Below are 16,230 nucleotides of genomic sequence, written 5' to 3'. Positions count from 1 at the left end.
CTACCCTAAGATGTGGCTGGGACTCCTCAACGTTTGGGGCAGAGACTCGAACCCCAGGACACCATGGGTTTGTTGTTACTTGAGGTTCTGAGTGCCAGCTCCTTCAAGAGAGGTGTCCTGGGTCCTTTGAAGAATGGGGCCTCCAACTCCTGAAACCTTGGGAAATTGGGATACAGCCTGGCTGGTGGGTGCCTGTGAAGGTATGAGCTAGAAGTCCGAACTCATGGACTATCCACCCATGTCCATAAGTGGGGCCTTGACCAAATGAGACAGTGATAGTTAGTTAGCCCTGGTCCTAGAAGGAGGGGACCATAGTCCCAGAGTACTGGGCTCTGGCAAGGGCAGGGTTAACTGGCCAGTTTGAAATTTATCCCTCAGATCAGACTGATAACCCATAAGAAGGGAGGTATGGTGACTTGATACATTCTGAGGAATATGGCTATAGACCAGAGCTCAGGGTAGCTCCAAGAGAGTACTGTCCAATATGTGGGACACCCTGGGAACCCCACCCAGAAACAGCACACACCACACACACACACACACACACACACACACACACACATACACACACACACACACACACACACACACCACCAGATAGGGAGAGGAGGGGAGGTTGGAACTGGGTCTCTGGATTTACATCTGCATCTGGGATTTAAACAGAGCCCCATCCTTACCAGAGTGTAGGTCAATCAGAATTTCAAATTGCACAAACAACTTTTTTTTTTTTTTGGTTTTTCGAGACAGGGTTTCTCTGTATTGTTTTGGAGGCTATCGGTCCAGCCCAGCCTTGAACTCACAGAGATCCGCCTGCCTCTGCCTCCCAAGTGCTGGGATTAAAGGCGTGCGCCACCACCGCCCGGCTCGCACAAACAACTTTTATATAATTTTGAAGCAGTGAGGAATGCAGATGTCTGCCTATGAAAGCAAAGAAGTCTGTTTAGCAGTGTTCTCCATACAGTATTTATTGAGGTCACACTTGCAACCTCTATACCGGGAAAGGTAAGGTAGGACTTTGAGAGTTCCAGGACAGCCTGGGCTATAAAGGTGGAGTTCAGCCTGAGTTACATAGTAAGTTCTAGGCAATCCTGGAATACAAAATGGTTCCCTGTCAAAAGACAAAAACAAAATGGAAATTAATATTTTTAAGAAGAAGGCTCCATGAAGACAGGTATTGGGCTGGGGTCACTGCTTCTCTGTACACAGTAGGAGGATTGCCCGAAAATGAAGGTTGGCCTGAGCTTACCCAGTGAGTTCCAGCACATTGTGGACTACACTGTGAAACCCTGTCTCAAAATAGACAGACAGACCCACATACCAAAAACAACCAAGGGACTAGAGAGAAGGCTCAGGCCTTGAGAGCAATTGCTGCTCTTGCAGAGGATCCAAATTCATTCCCAGAACCCGTTTGGAGGTTCACACCATCTCTAACCCAGCTCTACTAGATCAGGGGCCATCTTCTGAGGCCTCCACTAGCACCACATACAGAGGTGGTGTGTGTGTGTGTGTGTGTGTGTGTGTGTAGGGAAAACACTCATATACATAAAATAAGGGGAAAAATTTTTTTGAGCCTGGGTCTCACTATGTAGCTCTGGTTGTCCCAGAACTCACTATGTAGACCAGGCTAGGCTCCAGCTCAGATTTGCCTGCTTCTCCCTCCGAGTGCAGAGATTAAAGGCATATGACATCATGGCTCACAAGAATTTTTTTCCCAGGTAGACTTGGACAGTCTGGAACTAGCTATGTAGTCCAGGCTGGCCTCAAACTCACAGTAGCCCTCCTTTCTCTGCCTCTTTAGTTCTAGGATTAAAGTCATGTACTTCTACTGGACAGTGTTTCTCTGTGGCCACTGGTTGTTGGGGGGAAGTCCTGTGCATTTGTCAATAAAGCACTGCTGGCCAATAGGGAATCAAGATAGGTGGGACTAGGAGTCCAGAAGGACTCTGGGAAGGAGAAACACAGAGAGTCAAGATGTAACGGCATGGAGTAGGAAGCCCCGAAACCTCTCCGGTAAGAGAAATACATAGATTAACAATTATGGGATAAATACTTAAGTCAGAGCTAGCCAGTAAGAATCAAGCAAGGCCAACAGCTTCATAATTAAAACAGCGTCTTGTATTATGTGGCAGAGCCCAAGCGGCTGGCAGGGTAAAACCAAAGCGGCTGGCAGAGGAAAAGCCTCCCTTTACAACTGCTAGCATTTTTATTTATTTATTCATTTTTATAATTAATCAATTAATTTGTTAATTATTTATTGGTTTTTTTGAGACAGGGTTTCTCTGTATTGTTTTGGAGGCTGTCCTCGAACTCATTCTGTAGACCAGGCTGGATTCGATTTCACAGAGATCCGCCTGCCTCTGCCTCCCGAGTGATGGAGTTAAAGGCGTGCGCCACCAACGCTGGGCTGTATTGATTATTAAAAAAACTTTTTAAAATGCTAGCATGGCCGGGCATTGGCGGCGCACGGCTTTAATCCCAGCACTCAAGAGGCAGAGGCAGGTGGATCTTTGTATGTTCGAGGTCAATCTCGTCTACAGAGCGAGTTCTAGGACAGTCAGGAATACACAGAAACCCTGTCTCAAAACACCAGAAACAAAACAACAACAACAAAAACAACACTGAGTGTTTTGCCTTGAAAAACAAATGGCAGACGTGGTGGTACAAGCCCTTAATCCCAAGACTCTGTGGACAGCAACAGGAGGATCACTGATTTCGAGGCCAGTCCTTGGCTTTCAAAAATAATAAACAAAAGAAATAGAAAAAGAAATTAATTGGGTTGGTAAGATGTGTGCCTGGCTGAGGAACTGCACTCGCTTGCTTGCTCAGAAATTGCTCGTGATTGACAGCTCGCAAGGTTTGAGCCCAGGACACGCCTGGAAAAAAAAAGTCGCAGTGACGTCACAAAGCCCGGAATGTCCGCGAGAAGTTGGGTGTTGTTTTCCTCTTCCCACCTCTCCCGGGAACTTCCGAAGCCCCGCCTCCCGGTGACGTCAGCGCGGCCGCGGCAGGCTATAAAAGCAGCGTCGCGGGCTCCCACGCAGATCGAGTCGCCTCTCGCCCTGTGGAAGTTTGCATGCGTGGCCCCGCGCGACGCCGCACCCCTTCGTCGGGACTCTCCTCGCCGCAGTCTGTGAGACCTCGCGTCCCCGAGCCCCACGCCTGAGGGCGCCATGAGCGCGCTGGCCTTGCGAGACCTCCGCACCCGCGACCGCTTCTGGAAACCCGAACCGGCGCTCCTGCCCCCGGGGTGACGCGGGTGCGTGGGGGCTGGGGCGGTCTTGGAGGGAGGACTCCGCGGGCTGGGGAGGAAGCGGGGGAAAATCCCTGGACCTGGGGGTAGACCCCGCAGGCCTCCATAGGTCTAAGGAAGGCAGAAGCTCAGACTGCGAGTAAAGGGAACGGGGCCTGCTTGCTAGACCCGCAGGGCCTGCAGCGAGCCGGGGGAAGGGAAGGACTCCAGGAGGAGCGGCCTGTGGCCAAGAGGAGGGCGGGAGGAGGTTGTTTTAGGGGCGTGATCACATGCCTGAGGGGTAGAACGCGCCTTAGAGGCCAGGTCACAGGTCTGATGAGGGCTAGGCAGGAGTCTTGACAGGGCTGAAGGAAGGGGCTTGTAGAACCGGGAGCCCCGACTGTTGGGTGTTGAGAGGGCCAGAGCAGGTGATGGAGGCGGGTGTGAGCAGGGCTGTTAGGAATTTGAGGCACGGACGCTTGTGTTGGTACTGTGACTATTTGTATTACCGTGACTCAGGGCTGTGGCATGATATTATTTCCAGAATGGCTTCTAAACAGTTTCCCCTTTTATAGCCCAGACACATGGCCCCAAGTCCAAGACCCCAGCATGCCCTGCTCTGGAGGGATGCGCACTCCTTCTACCTCCTGTCTCCACTGATGGGCTTCCTCAGCCGGGCTTGGAGCCGCCTGAGGGGCCCGGAAGCGCCAGAGCCCTGGCTGGCGGAAACAGCAACGGGAGCAGATCAGATAGAAGCTAAGGCTCTGCTGTCGCCTCCCCTTGTTCCTGAGAGCCACCTCCCTCAGGGGGAGGCTGAAGAAAGCGGGGCTCCTGAAGAGGGGGAAGCAGCCCAGGGGCCCTGCCTGGATGTGCAAGCCAACAGCTTCCCTCCCGAAACTTGGGGACTTTCGAATGATGAGTACCGAGAGAAGCCAGGACGGGGTGGCCCTACAGAGCAGGGCAGCGCACACACGGCTGGCCTGCCCGTACCGCTGTCCCCGCGTCTGCAGAGAGCTGATAAGAGCCTTGGAGAGGTGGTGGCTGGAGAGCAGGGAGTGACTCAGCTGGCTTATCCCAAGCCACACTGGGAGGGTTGTTGTCCATCGCGGGAGGAAGAGCGTGGGGAGACTGTGAAGAAGGCTTCCCGAGCCTCTGCAGGACACAAGTCCGTCACGTACCGAGCCACGGACGAAGAAGGAATAGAAAATAAAGCTGACCCCCCCAGCTCTCCTCCAGGCTCCCGCTCCACAGCTGGTGAGCACTGCTCTAAGCAGGAGGGAGAAGCTGACCCAGAGCCACACAGGGCGGGGCGGGGTCAACCCTGTCAGAGGGCAGAAGCTGGGGAAGAGGGTAAGGCCCTGTCTCCCCCTACCTCTCCTGAAAATGCCTTCCTGAAGGCCTGGGTGTGTCGACCTGGAGAGGACGCCGAGGATGACAATGGTGATGATGACAGTGACTGGGGATCAGCTGGGGAAGAGGGTAAGGCCTTGTCTCCCCCTACCTCTCCTGAAAATGCCTTCCTGAAGGCCTGGGTGTGTCGACCTGGAGAGGACGCCGAGGATGACAATGGTGATGATGACAGTGACTGGGGATCAGCTGGGGAAGAGGGTAAGGCCTTGTCTCCCCCTACCTCTCCTGAAAATGCCTTCCTGAAGGCCTGGGTGTGTCGACCTGGAGAGGACGCCGAGGATGACAATGGTGATGATGACAGTGACTGGGGATCAGCTGGGGAAGAGGGTAAGGCCTTGTCTCCCCCTACCTCTCCTGAAAATGCCTTCCTGAAGGCCTGGGTGTGTCGACCTGGAGAGGACGCCGAGGATGACAATGGTGATGATGACAGTGACTGGGGATCAGCTGGGGAAGAGGGTAAGGCCTTGTCTCCCCCTACCTCTCCTGAAAATGCCTTCCTGAAGGCCTGGGTGTGTCGACCTGGAGAGGACGCCGAGGATGATGACGATGATGACAGTGACTGGGGATCAGCTGGGGAAGGCAGTCTAGCTCAGACCTGTGCCACCCCCCATACAAGTGCGTTTCTCAAGGCCTGGGTCTATTGCCCCGGAGAGGACTCAGAAGACACCGACTGGGAGGATGAGGCCCCAGAAGATTCAGAAGCAGCTGACCGAGGCAAGAGTCAGGCCCAGGGCTGTCTGCCTGGAGAGCAGACAGAGGCACTTGTGGAAGCAGAGCCCTCTCTCTTCCAAGTGGCCTTCTATTTACCTGGAGAGAAGCCAGCGTCACCTTGGACCGCCCCTAAGCTGCCCCTTCGGCTGCAAAGGCGGCTTGAATTGTTGAGAGCTCCCACCCAGGATCAGGACCCTGACACTCCTCCACGGGCCAGAAAGGTAAGTGGGTGATGGGGTCTCCCTAAGACCATTTACTCTGTAGTAGCTCAGGCGTGTACAGTCCTAGTACTGGATTTGCAGTAGGATTTCACACTGCTTTTTTTTTTTTAATATGTAATTTGTACAAAGGGCCTAGATTCTGAGTCAGGAGGAGGAGGGGCCTGGAACCTGAAAATCCCTGAAGGTGGGGACTCCAGAGACCCATGTGTTGCAACTTCTTACATGGGAAGGCTGTGTTCACCCTGCTGCAATCGACTGTAAGAGGCAGGAAGAGTGATAATTGGCTCGTGGTGGCCCAGACGTGTGCCCCGTGAGTCAGAGGGACAGTCAGGATGTCAGGCAGGTGACTATTCAAATAACAAGCGTTGTCTTGTGACTAATCTTTCCTTCTTGCCTCTGCCGTCTGTCCAGGTGCGCTTCTCCGAGAAAGTCGCAGTCCATTTCCTTGCTGTCTGGGCAGGACCAGCCCAGGCTGCCCGACGTGGTCCCTGGGAGCAGCTGGCACGAGATAGGAGCCGCTTTGCCCGCCGAATTGCCCAGGCAGAGGAGAAACTGGGTCCCTGCCTCACCCCTGCCTTCAGAGCCAGGGCGTGGGCGCGCCGTGGAAACCCACCCCTTCCTCAAGCCTTCCCAGCTGCCCTTCCACAGCATGGGCCTTCTTCCTCCTCTGAGGCCACGCCCTCGAGCCCATCTGTGACCAGTGAAGCCCCTCCTTCCAGCCTGGACATCGGTGGGAGGCGTGGCTAAGCCCAAGTAGTTTCCTGTTATTTATTTTTAATAAGAAATAAAGCCTTTTGATTTATAGTGATCCAGTCTTAGGTGTGCGTTCCTGCTGGTGTATCTTCAAGGGAGGCTAGAAATGAGTTCTAAGACCAGTCTCATCTACGGAGTACTGCGACACGACCAATCCCAAGCACTTCCAAGCTGAGGCAGGAGGGCTGGCTTGAGGGTGGGGACACAAGGCGTGACAACGTGTATGAAAATGAAGCCTATTATTGTGTACGCCGAAAAAGTTAAACTTAGCAGGTGCAGGCTTGTCATCCCAGTACTCCAGAGGCGGAAGTAGGAGGGTGGGGTGTTCAAGGCCAGCCTCGGCTACCTTGTTGGAGACCAGACTGAGTATCGAAACAACGCGCAGGACAGAGCTGGTGAGGGATGGTATTTTATTCAGTTACTCACACGCCAGTTTCCCATCGAAACTGGATAAGCAGATGGCAAAGGCTTGGAGCGGGCAAAGAGGATATCGGAAATCCATAGTGAATATGTTTGGGGCCACGCGGCCGAACTGGAGCACCAGGTGGTCCGCTGGTGAGCAAAACGGGAGACAGGCTTTAGTTAAACTGGTGCCGCCGCGCCCGCACCCAGCGGGCAACTCTAGGAGCCCGAGAGACTACATCTCCCAACAGGCCTTGCGAGCGAGGCTCCCGCCCTGCCTAGGAAACCGCCCCGGGAGTACTCTTTGAGTGGCCGCTTTCTTCCCACAAGCCCAGGTCTCCGGGATGCTGGGAGCTCACGTTCTTCCGGGTGAACAATCTGGAAGTTCTTGACCGAAGCCCGAGTGACACGACCGTGAAAATTGAGCACATAGGCGCCACTCTCGTCGCTCCAAGATGGAGCCTTGTTCTGCAGTAAGAGCAGCCCGTTCCTAGCACCCTTTTGTAGGCGACTCAGTATCGAATCCTGATCCTTGAAGATACAATAGGGGCTTCGTCTGTTAACCTACCTGCAGCCTACCATATTCATTCATTCATTCATTCATGACAGTGTCTCTAGAGTCCCAGGTTTATCTTTGTGTGTGTGTGTGTGTTTTTAGAGAAAGGGTTTCTCTGTAACCCTGATTGTACTGTAACTAGCTTTATAGAGCAGGCTGGGAATGTAAATTTTTATTTTTACTTTATTTCTTTCTTTCTTTTTGTTGAGACAGGGTTTCTCTTTGTAACAGTTCTGGCTGTCATGGAGCTCACTTTTTTGACCAGTCTGGCCGCCAGCTGACTTGTAGTTGGTATTTTATATTTTCATGTTGTGGCTGATCCGTGATATCCACTATCTAACTTTTGCTTATGGTTATGAATGGAACCCTCAAAGCATTTTATTAGGGTTGTGGTGACTTCTCTGTGATAAAGTTCTGACTTAGACAAACACTGCCATTAATTACTTGATTCTCATTTGTGAAGTTTCAAGAATGCATGATAGTGCTGAACAGACAGAAGAAATCTTTCACCTCTGACCTTTGAGATTTCTTATCTCCCTTCCCTTGGTGACTCCCATATCCCCAGAGGCAAATGTTACATATACATTTATGCAAAAATTATTCACACTTATGAACATTTATAACCACACACAGATCATTATGTATAATCTATTGTGCATATATTGTTAGTCATAGCTTAAAAGTAGCCAAGCTTAAACTGGTTGGTGGTGGTGCACACTTTTAATCCCAGCACTTGGGAGGCAGGGGCAGGAGGATCTCTGAGTTCCAGGCCAATCTGGTCTACAGAGAAAGTTCCAGGACAGTCAGGAAAAAGTCTCAAAAAAAATTCTGTTTTAGTTGAATGTAATATATGTGTCTGCGCCGGGCGTTGGTGGCGCACGCCTTTAATCCCAGCACACGGGAGGCAGAGGCAGGCGGATCTCTGTGAGTTCGAGGCCAGGCTGGACCGACAGCCTCCAAAACAGAGAAACCCTGTCTCGTAAAACCAAAAAATATATATATATATGTGTGTGTGTGTGTGTGTGTGTGTGTGTGTGTCTGCACATGTGGATTGTACGCAGTTATCATCAAAGTCCAGAAGAGGACATCAGGTTCCCTGGAGCTGGAGTTATAGGCAATTGTGACCCACCTTACAAGGGTACTGGGAACCAACTCCAGAAATTGTTTTTCTTTTGAGACAGGGTTTCTCTGTGTAGATCCTGCTGTCTTGGAACTGGTTTTGTAGACCAGGTTGGCTTCAAACTTACAGAGATCCACCTGCCTCTGCCACCCAAGTGTTGGGATTTAAAAAAAAAAAACAACTTTTTAAATACCAGATCTGCCTGTGTAGAGCCCTGGCTGTCCTGGAACTTGATATTCAGATGAGTCTGGCCTCCAGCTCACAAGGTCTGCCTTTCCCGTCCCTCTAGGAGAGCAATGCATGATCTGTTAACCACTGAGCCATCTCTCCAGCCTTGGATCCAGAAGTTCTGAGTCTCTGGTTTTACTTCCTAAGACTCTAGCAAAGTTACTCAAGTTTCACAGGTGACCTGCGGACCATTGTCCACTGACATTCTCGGTGCTGATTCCCAGCCTTGAGACTCACGTTTTGTGGTTGCACTCTTATCCTCTGCTTCCCGCTGTCTATCCCTGGAAGGACCACAGTCATTTTCCGAGGCCCCCTGAATCCCAAGACGTTGGTTTCCTGGGAGGGTTAATTAGATTATATTCCAGCGTTCTTACCTATGGGCACCCCGTTCATCTCTGCCCCTGTCAGGATACTTACATAACATACAACTCCCAGCTCCTCTCTGATCCGGGCATTGTCTGGGATCCAGTAGTTCCGCTCCGGGTTCACCCCATTATCAAAGATGGTGAATTTTGTGCCCAAGATGTTGGATCTGCCCCCGAGGATAGAGAACAGAGTAAAATAACCGCAATGGCGATTTTTACTGTTAAGTGCTTTCTCAAACCCATCCTCTAAGGAAAAAAATGGCAGTCCCTGCCCTCTGTTTCTTTGGTGTCATTCTAGCTAGCATCGTACACTGACTCTTTGGGAACCCTCTTCCATCTAGCAGGTAGGAACTCACTCTAGACCTCTTTCCCCACAGGCACTGGGGGTCCCAGCCCTCTGCCTATCCAGAAGCTAAGCATCTTAAATGCCAGCCTGTATTCATGGCATCCAGAGCTTTTATGTTTTCTCTTTCCCAGTACAACCTGCAGAACTACAAAAACCATCAGGCTTCAGTGCACGTCTTGTGCTGTGCCCAGCAGCCTACTAGGAAATGTAGTTCATTTGCCGGTCTTTCTCTGGGCTTCCTAGGAGCACCACATAACAAGAAGGCTGCACCTACCTAACTTTGCCTACAAAGTTGTTCCCATTGCGAGACATGTCTTTGGGATCCAGGGAGATGAGATAATTTGAGGTTTTACTTCTTTTCCTTTTCCGCCCAGCCAGAAGGAAATGCTGCAAAGCAGAGAAGAGACGTCAGGATTGATTTCTGGCACTGTCTAGAGCCAGGGTCCTAACACAGCTCCGAATACGGGAAAGACGGCCACGCTGGGAGGAGACCGGCATATGGAGAGGAGTATGGCTTAGCTATAGAAACACCGAGGGCCTACCTAGTTTATACTAGGATTGGGTGGGGTTTGACCAACAAGACGACTCAGTTGGGAGGCCAAAGAAGGGACACGCTTTTCTCAAGACGGAGGGAGGTGTGGTAGGTATGGACTCATTCTGGGATGGATAAGGCTTGATTATAGGGTAGAGAGGATCTTATAAAAAGTTTGAAGTTCTGAGGTGGTTGGGGCTGAAAGCTGACAAGTCCTAATTATGAGACACAGACCTGAGTCCAGAAAAAAATAGTTTTTTGAGACAGGGTTTCTCTGTGTAGCCCCAGCTGTCCTGGAACTCACTCTGTAGACCAGGCTGGTCTCACAGAGATCTGCCTGCCTCTGCCTCCCAAGTGCTAGGATTAAAGGCTTGCACCACCACTGCCTGGCCAGAAAAAAAATGTTGGAAGGGTCCCACATTGTCTCCCTGGCTGTCCTGGAACTCATTATTGAGGAAAGGGCTGCCTTCCTCTGCTTACCAAGTGTGGGAGATAAAAGATATCCACCACCACCACCACCTGGCCTTGGACTCCTTTACATCTAAGGCTGACCTCACTGACTTTGCTCTCCTGATCCTGCCTGCCACCATCTCCCAAGTATTATTAGGATTATAGTTTTATGCTGCTACATCTGGCTCCAGAAATCTCTAACCATGTCCAAAAAGGGGAGAGACATGCTCCTCAAAGTTGGGGCTTGTTTCCCTTATCTACACCCCCCTCCAGTGTGAAGCCTCCCGACCACCAAGGGGCTAGAGCTTACAGCCACACTGTCCTCCGCCTCCAGGTAGAGGTAGTAGGTGGGGAACATGCCCTTGTCCATGCCACGCTTGTCTCGGATGATGCGGCACTGCACCATGTGGTCTCGGGGTGCAGGCAGCAGCACATAAGCTTCCATGTCCTCCCCGAGCCGAGGGCCTGGAGTGCGGGGCAGGGGACAGGTCATGTTCCAAGTATTGTAGTTGCTTGTGTCACCGTTGCCTTGCAAGGCCTCAGCCACCGCTGTAGACTCTGAGGCCTCTTTCTTCTCCAGGTCTTCATCCTAGCTCAAAAGTTGAGGGGCAGTCAGGTTCGACCGTGCAGGCTGATTGGCTATTCTAGCTAAGGAATGTCCCTCGAAGACCCATGATTTCTTGTTAGTCATGCATGTGAGCTAATCCACCCAACCAAGTTTACACATCTGTTGATTGGTCAAACTTGTAACCTTGTCAGCTCCACAAACGGTGTGAGATCCTTACTCCAGAACATATAAACCCAGAGACCTGCCGAAACATGCCAGTGAAGTTTGCTGGGGCATTACTGGGCAGTAGCACCCCGCCAAGGATCCTCCACTGTTAAGAGCACTCGCTTGCAAGCATGTCGTGATGTTGACTATAAAAAGACCCTCCCAGATCATGCTTTGTAGACTCTAAGTTGGCACCTGTCCATGGAATATTTTTTTAGGGGAGAGAGTCTCCTTATGTAGCCCAGGTTGGCCTTGAACTCTCAGTCCCTGTCAGCATCCTGACTGCAGGAAATGCAAGCATGCACCACCATGCACAGGCTTTCATCTTGGTTGTGGCTACTACATCCAGTCAAAATGCCCTATAGATTGGGTTGCAGATTTTTAGACCACCCTACCCCGATGCCAGAGGCTGGTGGTCTTGTTTCTGTATTATTTTTCACTGTGCTCTCTGCCACCATGCAGGATGCCAAGTCTCCATAAACCCTATCAGGGTTCACTGTAGGGGCCGCGGCTGGGCTGGCTGCCTTTTGTTCAACTGCAGCATCCTTGGATTCAACCTCTTCCTCTTCACTGATCCCTAAAGGGCAGAAGCAGTTACAGGTCAGGCCATCTGGGTCCAGGTTAGGAGGAGCTAGATAAGAACTCCTTCTCGGCTGCCTTTTCTGTCTCCCCTACTGGCTGACCTCTGTGCACTTCGTATGCACACAGAATCTGCAAGGACCGAACCAACCTCCTGATCTCCCTGAGGATGCACAGGGAGAGCCTAGAGTCAGTGTTTCACTGTGTAGTTCAGGCTTTGCTTTGAACACAGAGATCCATCTGCCTTTGCCTCCAGTGTCACAATTCCTGGACAAAAGTAAATAAGAAAGCTTAAAAAACAAATAAATTGGGCCGGGCGTTGGTGGCGCATGCCTTTAATCCTAGCACTTGGGAGGCAGAGGCAGGTGGATCTCTGTGAGTTCGAGGCCAGCCTGGTCTACGAGAGCTAGTTCCAGGACAGCCTCCAAAGCCACAGAGAAACCCTGTCTCAAAAAAATAAAACAAAAAAAAAATAAATTGAAGGGCTGGAGAGCCAGTGAAGCGTACACTCTGCTCTTGTAGAGAGTGAGTTCAAGTATGATGGCTCGCAACTGCGTCTGACTCCAGCTCCAATGGGTCTGACTTCCTCTTCCTGCCTCTGTGGGAACTGCACTCACATTCACAAACACATGCGGCTGCAGCTAGGCCTGGTGGTGCACGCCTTTAATCCCATCACATGGGAGGCAGAGGCAGGTGTATCTCTGAGTTTGAGGCCAGCCTGGACTACAGAGTGAGCTCCAAAACAGCCAGGGCTACACAGTGAAACTCTTGTCTTGAAAAACCAAAATGATGATGATAATTAATAAATAATAAATAATCTGGGTGTGGTGTAATACACCTTTAATCCTAGCAAACAAGGAGTCAGAGGCAGGTGGATCTGTACGAGTTCAAGGCCAGCCAGGGATACATAGATCAACCCCATCCCTCCCAACATTAGTTAAGATAAATACATTTGATGTGGTGATGGTTTTATACCTGAATACACTATAACAGGGACTAAACACCTTGACAGATGAATTGGGGAGACCCATGAGTTATATTTCATATACAGCTGTTAACCAAAGCAAGGATGACAATCTCATGTGAACCAGAGGCCAGATTTCACTCCCCTGTCCCTGAAATTACCAGGTCCTGGGGAGGCTAACCAGCCCCGGCGGTGGTTTGCCAAATGTGTCTTGGGAAGTCGGGGGATGACCGGGATGTCCTCCATGGTCACCTCCTCCACATCTGAATCTGAGCTGTCTGGGAGCCAGCATAGATGGTGGACAACAGGGCCATTGCCCCGAGTGTATACTAGAGAAAAAAAGTTTCAGATTTAGATCCCTTTGGTGCAAGAACAGGTGGCTCTGGACCAGACCCCAATGTCAGGAGGAGAAGAGTGGGATGCTGAACTTCTAGTTACCTGTTCCTCTGGGTGACAGTAGGGGAGCCTGCTCGCCACTACCGTCTCCGACATAGCTCATGGTGACCAGGGCACTGTGGGCCCCAGAGGGCAGATGTGCCTGTGGTACAGTCTCCTGGAGGAAAGGGCTCCCACCGCCTGGGAGGAAGTGCAGAGGGGCCTATTTAAAAAGCTCTACCTAGCAAGGCAGGAGGATTGCCTCAACTCCTGCACTGCATAACAAGTTCCAGGACAGCCTGTGCTACAGCGTGAGACACATAGTCCCCAAAATCCCAAACAAGACTCAGTAGTGAGGTACTCGACTGAGTGCATGTCACACTAGGTTTCGATGCTTAGTATCACAAAAAGAAAACAACGTGAAACTCTGCCCTGCTGGGAAGCTGCAGAACTATCTTTGGGCAGTCCAGGTCCCCTCAGACGACCAGGTTCTGACAAACCCAGGCACCAGTTGCTCTAAACTGCCTGGGAACTGTCACAGGACTGGGTAATCTCAAGGGCCCAGCTTTATTGGAATAGCTCCTAAGAAAACCACAGCCCAATCAGTTCTCTGCCCAGGGATCCCCTAGGCCCCATTCCTGTTCCCTCATAAAACCCCAACTCCAGTCCCACCCCTACCCCTACCATAAACTCCATGCTCTGATGCAATTAGGCTCCACCAGTCCAATTAGGACATTTTGTGACATCTATAGGTCAGTCCTTCAAGCAGCCAGCACCATCCACCAAGTTCCTGCCCCGGGCTCCACCCTCCATGTTTACTAGGTTGACCCCCACCCCAGCACCCATAAATCCCTTCCACCAGACCGAGTCCCCAGCCGCTGTCACTCTGGAAGCGATCGTCCCCACGCCTTGGTCGCCGGTGCCTCAGGGAAGCATCAGGATTGGCCTGAACCATGAGGGGCTCCTGGCGCTTCCTGCGCTGCTTCTTCTCAAATAGCTGTCGCTGCGTAAGCAAGAGGAGTGTGTGGTGGGGACAGAAACCAGACAGGTGGACAGGGGAGGCTGGCCTACAAGAGTCCAGGTACTCTTCCTCTGTTGGGGGTCCCAGACTCCTGTCAGATCGGGCCCACCTCCACCGTCTCCTCTAAGAACTAGGAGGCCAGTCCTCTAGAACTTCTGTTCCTTAAAATTTCCTCAGCTTGGACTGCCATCTGGGCAGGGGCATGAGGATTGTGTTTTCCAAGCCTTCCTAGACAATTGGGGGAGACCCTGTTTCACGACACAAATGTGAGGGTACACAGACTCACATCTGTAGTAAGTCCAGGTCAGCCCAGGGTGCAGAGTGACAATTAGGACCCGAGAGATGGCTCAGTGAGTAAAGGTGCCATTCCATCAGCCCTGACAACCTGAGTTCCAGCCCTCGACCTACACTGTCAAAGGAGAAAACCTGCTCCTGCAAGTTGTCTCCACACACGTCATGCCGTGTGTGTCCTCTACCCCCAAATAAATGTAATTTTCAAAACAACAATCAAAATGGAGCTCGGTGGCTCACAACTGTAATTCTGGGCTAGGCAGCAAGGCCCTGTTTCAAAATGAGGCTGCACTCCTACTTTCTCTTTTCCTAACTCCAGAACCGAAGTTCAGAGAAAAGCACCATAGCACCGAGGTCTCCGAGCCACGGTCTGGGGAGGCTGGGGAGATGAAGGAATGGGTTCTGGATCACACCTGTTGTTCCAGCTTCTGCAGCCTCACACCAGAGACTTCATCTTCCAAGGTCCTACGAGAAACACAGGCTGGTGACCAAAGCCAGCAGAGCAGCCCCTCCCCTTGACCAACCTAGGTACTGAGCTCCAGTGATGTCATAGTAGGTGCGGGGCCTGAGATTTCCAGGTCATTTATGACGCTCTTTCTCCCAGCTCCTCCCCCGTTAGGACCTAGGCAGAGACCCCCAGGCTAGCTATCCTGGAAGACTCAGGGGTCCAGGTCCCAAGCCCCTTCCTCTGGGAGACCTAAGCATCTTCACTGGTACCCCTTTAAAGGACACAGGAGTCCAGGGCCCCAGCGCCTTCCCACAGAGTTGACGGTGGTGAGCCCGAAGACCAAGTTGAGCCCAAAGCTGTGCGTATCCCTATGGTGCGCATCTACGTGGTCCCTCTACCAGCCTCGCTGCCCGTTAGGTTTCCCCACTCACTCTTTCTTCCACGGTTCATTTTCCTGAGACGTTCTAGAGGATTAGGAAGGCATAATCAAGATCTAGATCCTACGTCTTAATAGAGGCCACCCTCCAGTCCCCGGTATCTGCCTTCCGTTTTCTTTTGAACCCTAACAACCCAAATCCCAGTTCCCGCCTGAAACTTATTAGCCTGTGTCGAGCTTTAAGCCCTACTGGGAGCACAGAAATCCCGTTCTCTACCAAGTACTGAGGCCTGTCCTGCTTCTAAGTACTGGGACTCGGGATTCGATCACAAATCCCAAACCTTCAGCATCCACCCGACTGGAGTCCCAGAGGCGCCCACCCATCCCTAGCGCCAGCTCCGATCTCACGGCTTCCCCGCGACGCTGGAACGCTAAACTCAGCCGGACACTTTCTCGGAAAAGGGGTTCCCACAGGGACTTGCCGTCTTCTCGGCCCTCTAGGCCCCTCACGGTCCATGTCCAACAGAGTAATGCCTCCAGGCCACTGAAGCGGGCAGATCCCTTGTTCTGGGAGTTCTGAATTGGAACCACAAGTCAACGTTCCTTAAAGGGACCAAGAGTATCTATCTGCCTAGCGATACAGTTCTACATATAGAGCATTTAAGAAATCTGGAAGGTCAAGGTTTAAGGCTCATGCCTGTGACTCCAGCACTTGGGAGGAGACAAGACTTTCGGGAAATCAGTCGGGCGGAGAGGGCGCACGACTTCAATCCCAGCCCTAGGAAGGCAGAGACAGGCGAGATCTCTGAGTTAGATGACAGCCTGGCCTACAGAGTGACTTCCAGGACAGCCAGAGCTGTTACACAGAGAAATCTTGTCTGGAAAAAAAAAAAAAAAGAGGTGCTGGTATTTTAAACTAAGCAGTTGGGAGTCAGAAGCAGGAGGATCTCTATGACCTTGAGGCCAGCCTGGTCTACATGGAGTTCCAGTCAGGGTTACATAGTGAGACCCTGTCTAAAAAATAATGACAGTATACTATACAGTTGCGTACCACTAAGGTTCTAATTTGTAGGAACTTGCG

The 16,230-nt window shown here is 51.5% G+C and overlaps 2 protein-coding genes across 4 annotated transcripts; one reads left to right on the top strand and one right to left on the bottom strand.

Annotated features, from left to right (window-relative positions):
* The first annotated feature begins 3,035 nt into the window (after positions 1-3,035).
* On the top strand, positions 3,036-6,379 carry Ppp1r15a (protein phosphatase 1 regulatory subunit 15A). The gene is made up of 3 exons (XM_013124123.3): positions 3,036-3,256; positions 3,805-5,571; positions 5,983-6,379. Exons 2-3 carry the CDS (start codon positions 3,814-3,816, stop codon positions 6,316-6,318), a joined length of 2,094 nt encoding a protein of 697 aa, XP_012979577.1. The 5' UTR covers positions 3,036-3,256; positions 3,805-3,813; the 3' UTR covers positions 6,319-6,379.
* A 338-nt stretch (positions 6,380-6,717) lies between these two features.
* Tulp2 (TUB like protein 2) lies at positions 6,718-15,703 on the bottom strand. Of its 3 annotated transcripts, XM_005084710.4 has the most exons (13): positions 15,632-15,703; positions 15,205-15,237; positions 14,739-14,790; positions 13,878-14,016; positions 13,077-13,214; positions 12,800-12,967; positions 11,491-11,672; positions 10,634-10,912; positions 9,616-9,728; positions 9,048-9,162; positions 8,868-8,966; positions 7,086-7,257; positions 6,718-6,876 (listed from the first exon to the last, which is right to left on the bottom strand). In XM_005084710.4, the coding sequence occupies exons 1-13, from the start codon at positions 15,664-15,666 to the stop codon at positions 6,743-6,745; spliced, it is 1,659 nt and encodes a 552-aa protein (XP_005084767.1). In that variant the 5' UTR covers positions 15,667-15,703; the 3' UTR covers positions 6,718-6,742. The 3 variants fall into 3 exon arrangements, with proteins under 3 accessions (XP_005084767.1, XP_040592077.1, XP_040592076.1); XM_040736143.1 differs by lacking the exon at positions 13,077-13,214; XM_040736142.1 differs by lacking the exon at positions 15,205-15,237 and having other exon boundaries at positions 15,632-15,681.
* Positions 15,704-16,230: the final 527 nt, after the last annotated feature.

The sequence above is a fragment of the Mesocricetus auratus genome, unplaced genomic scaffold (assembly GCF_017639785.1).
Source record: "Mesocricetus auratus isolate SY011 unplaced genomic scaffold, BCM_Maur_2.0 Super-Scaffold_100054, whole genome shotgun sequence".
In the NCBI taxonomy this organism is placed as follows: domain Eukaryota; kingdom Metazoa; phylum Chordata; class Mammalia; order Rodentia; family Cricetidae; genus Mesocricetus; species Mesocricetus auratus.
The sequence above is the reverse complement of the archived record's forward strand: the minus strand, read 5'-3'. Positions and strand labels throughout refer to the sequence as shown.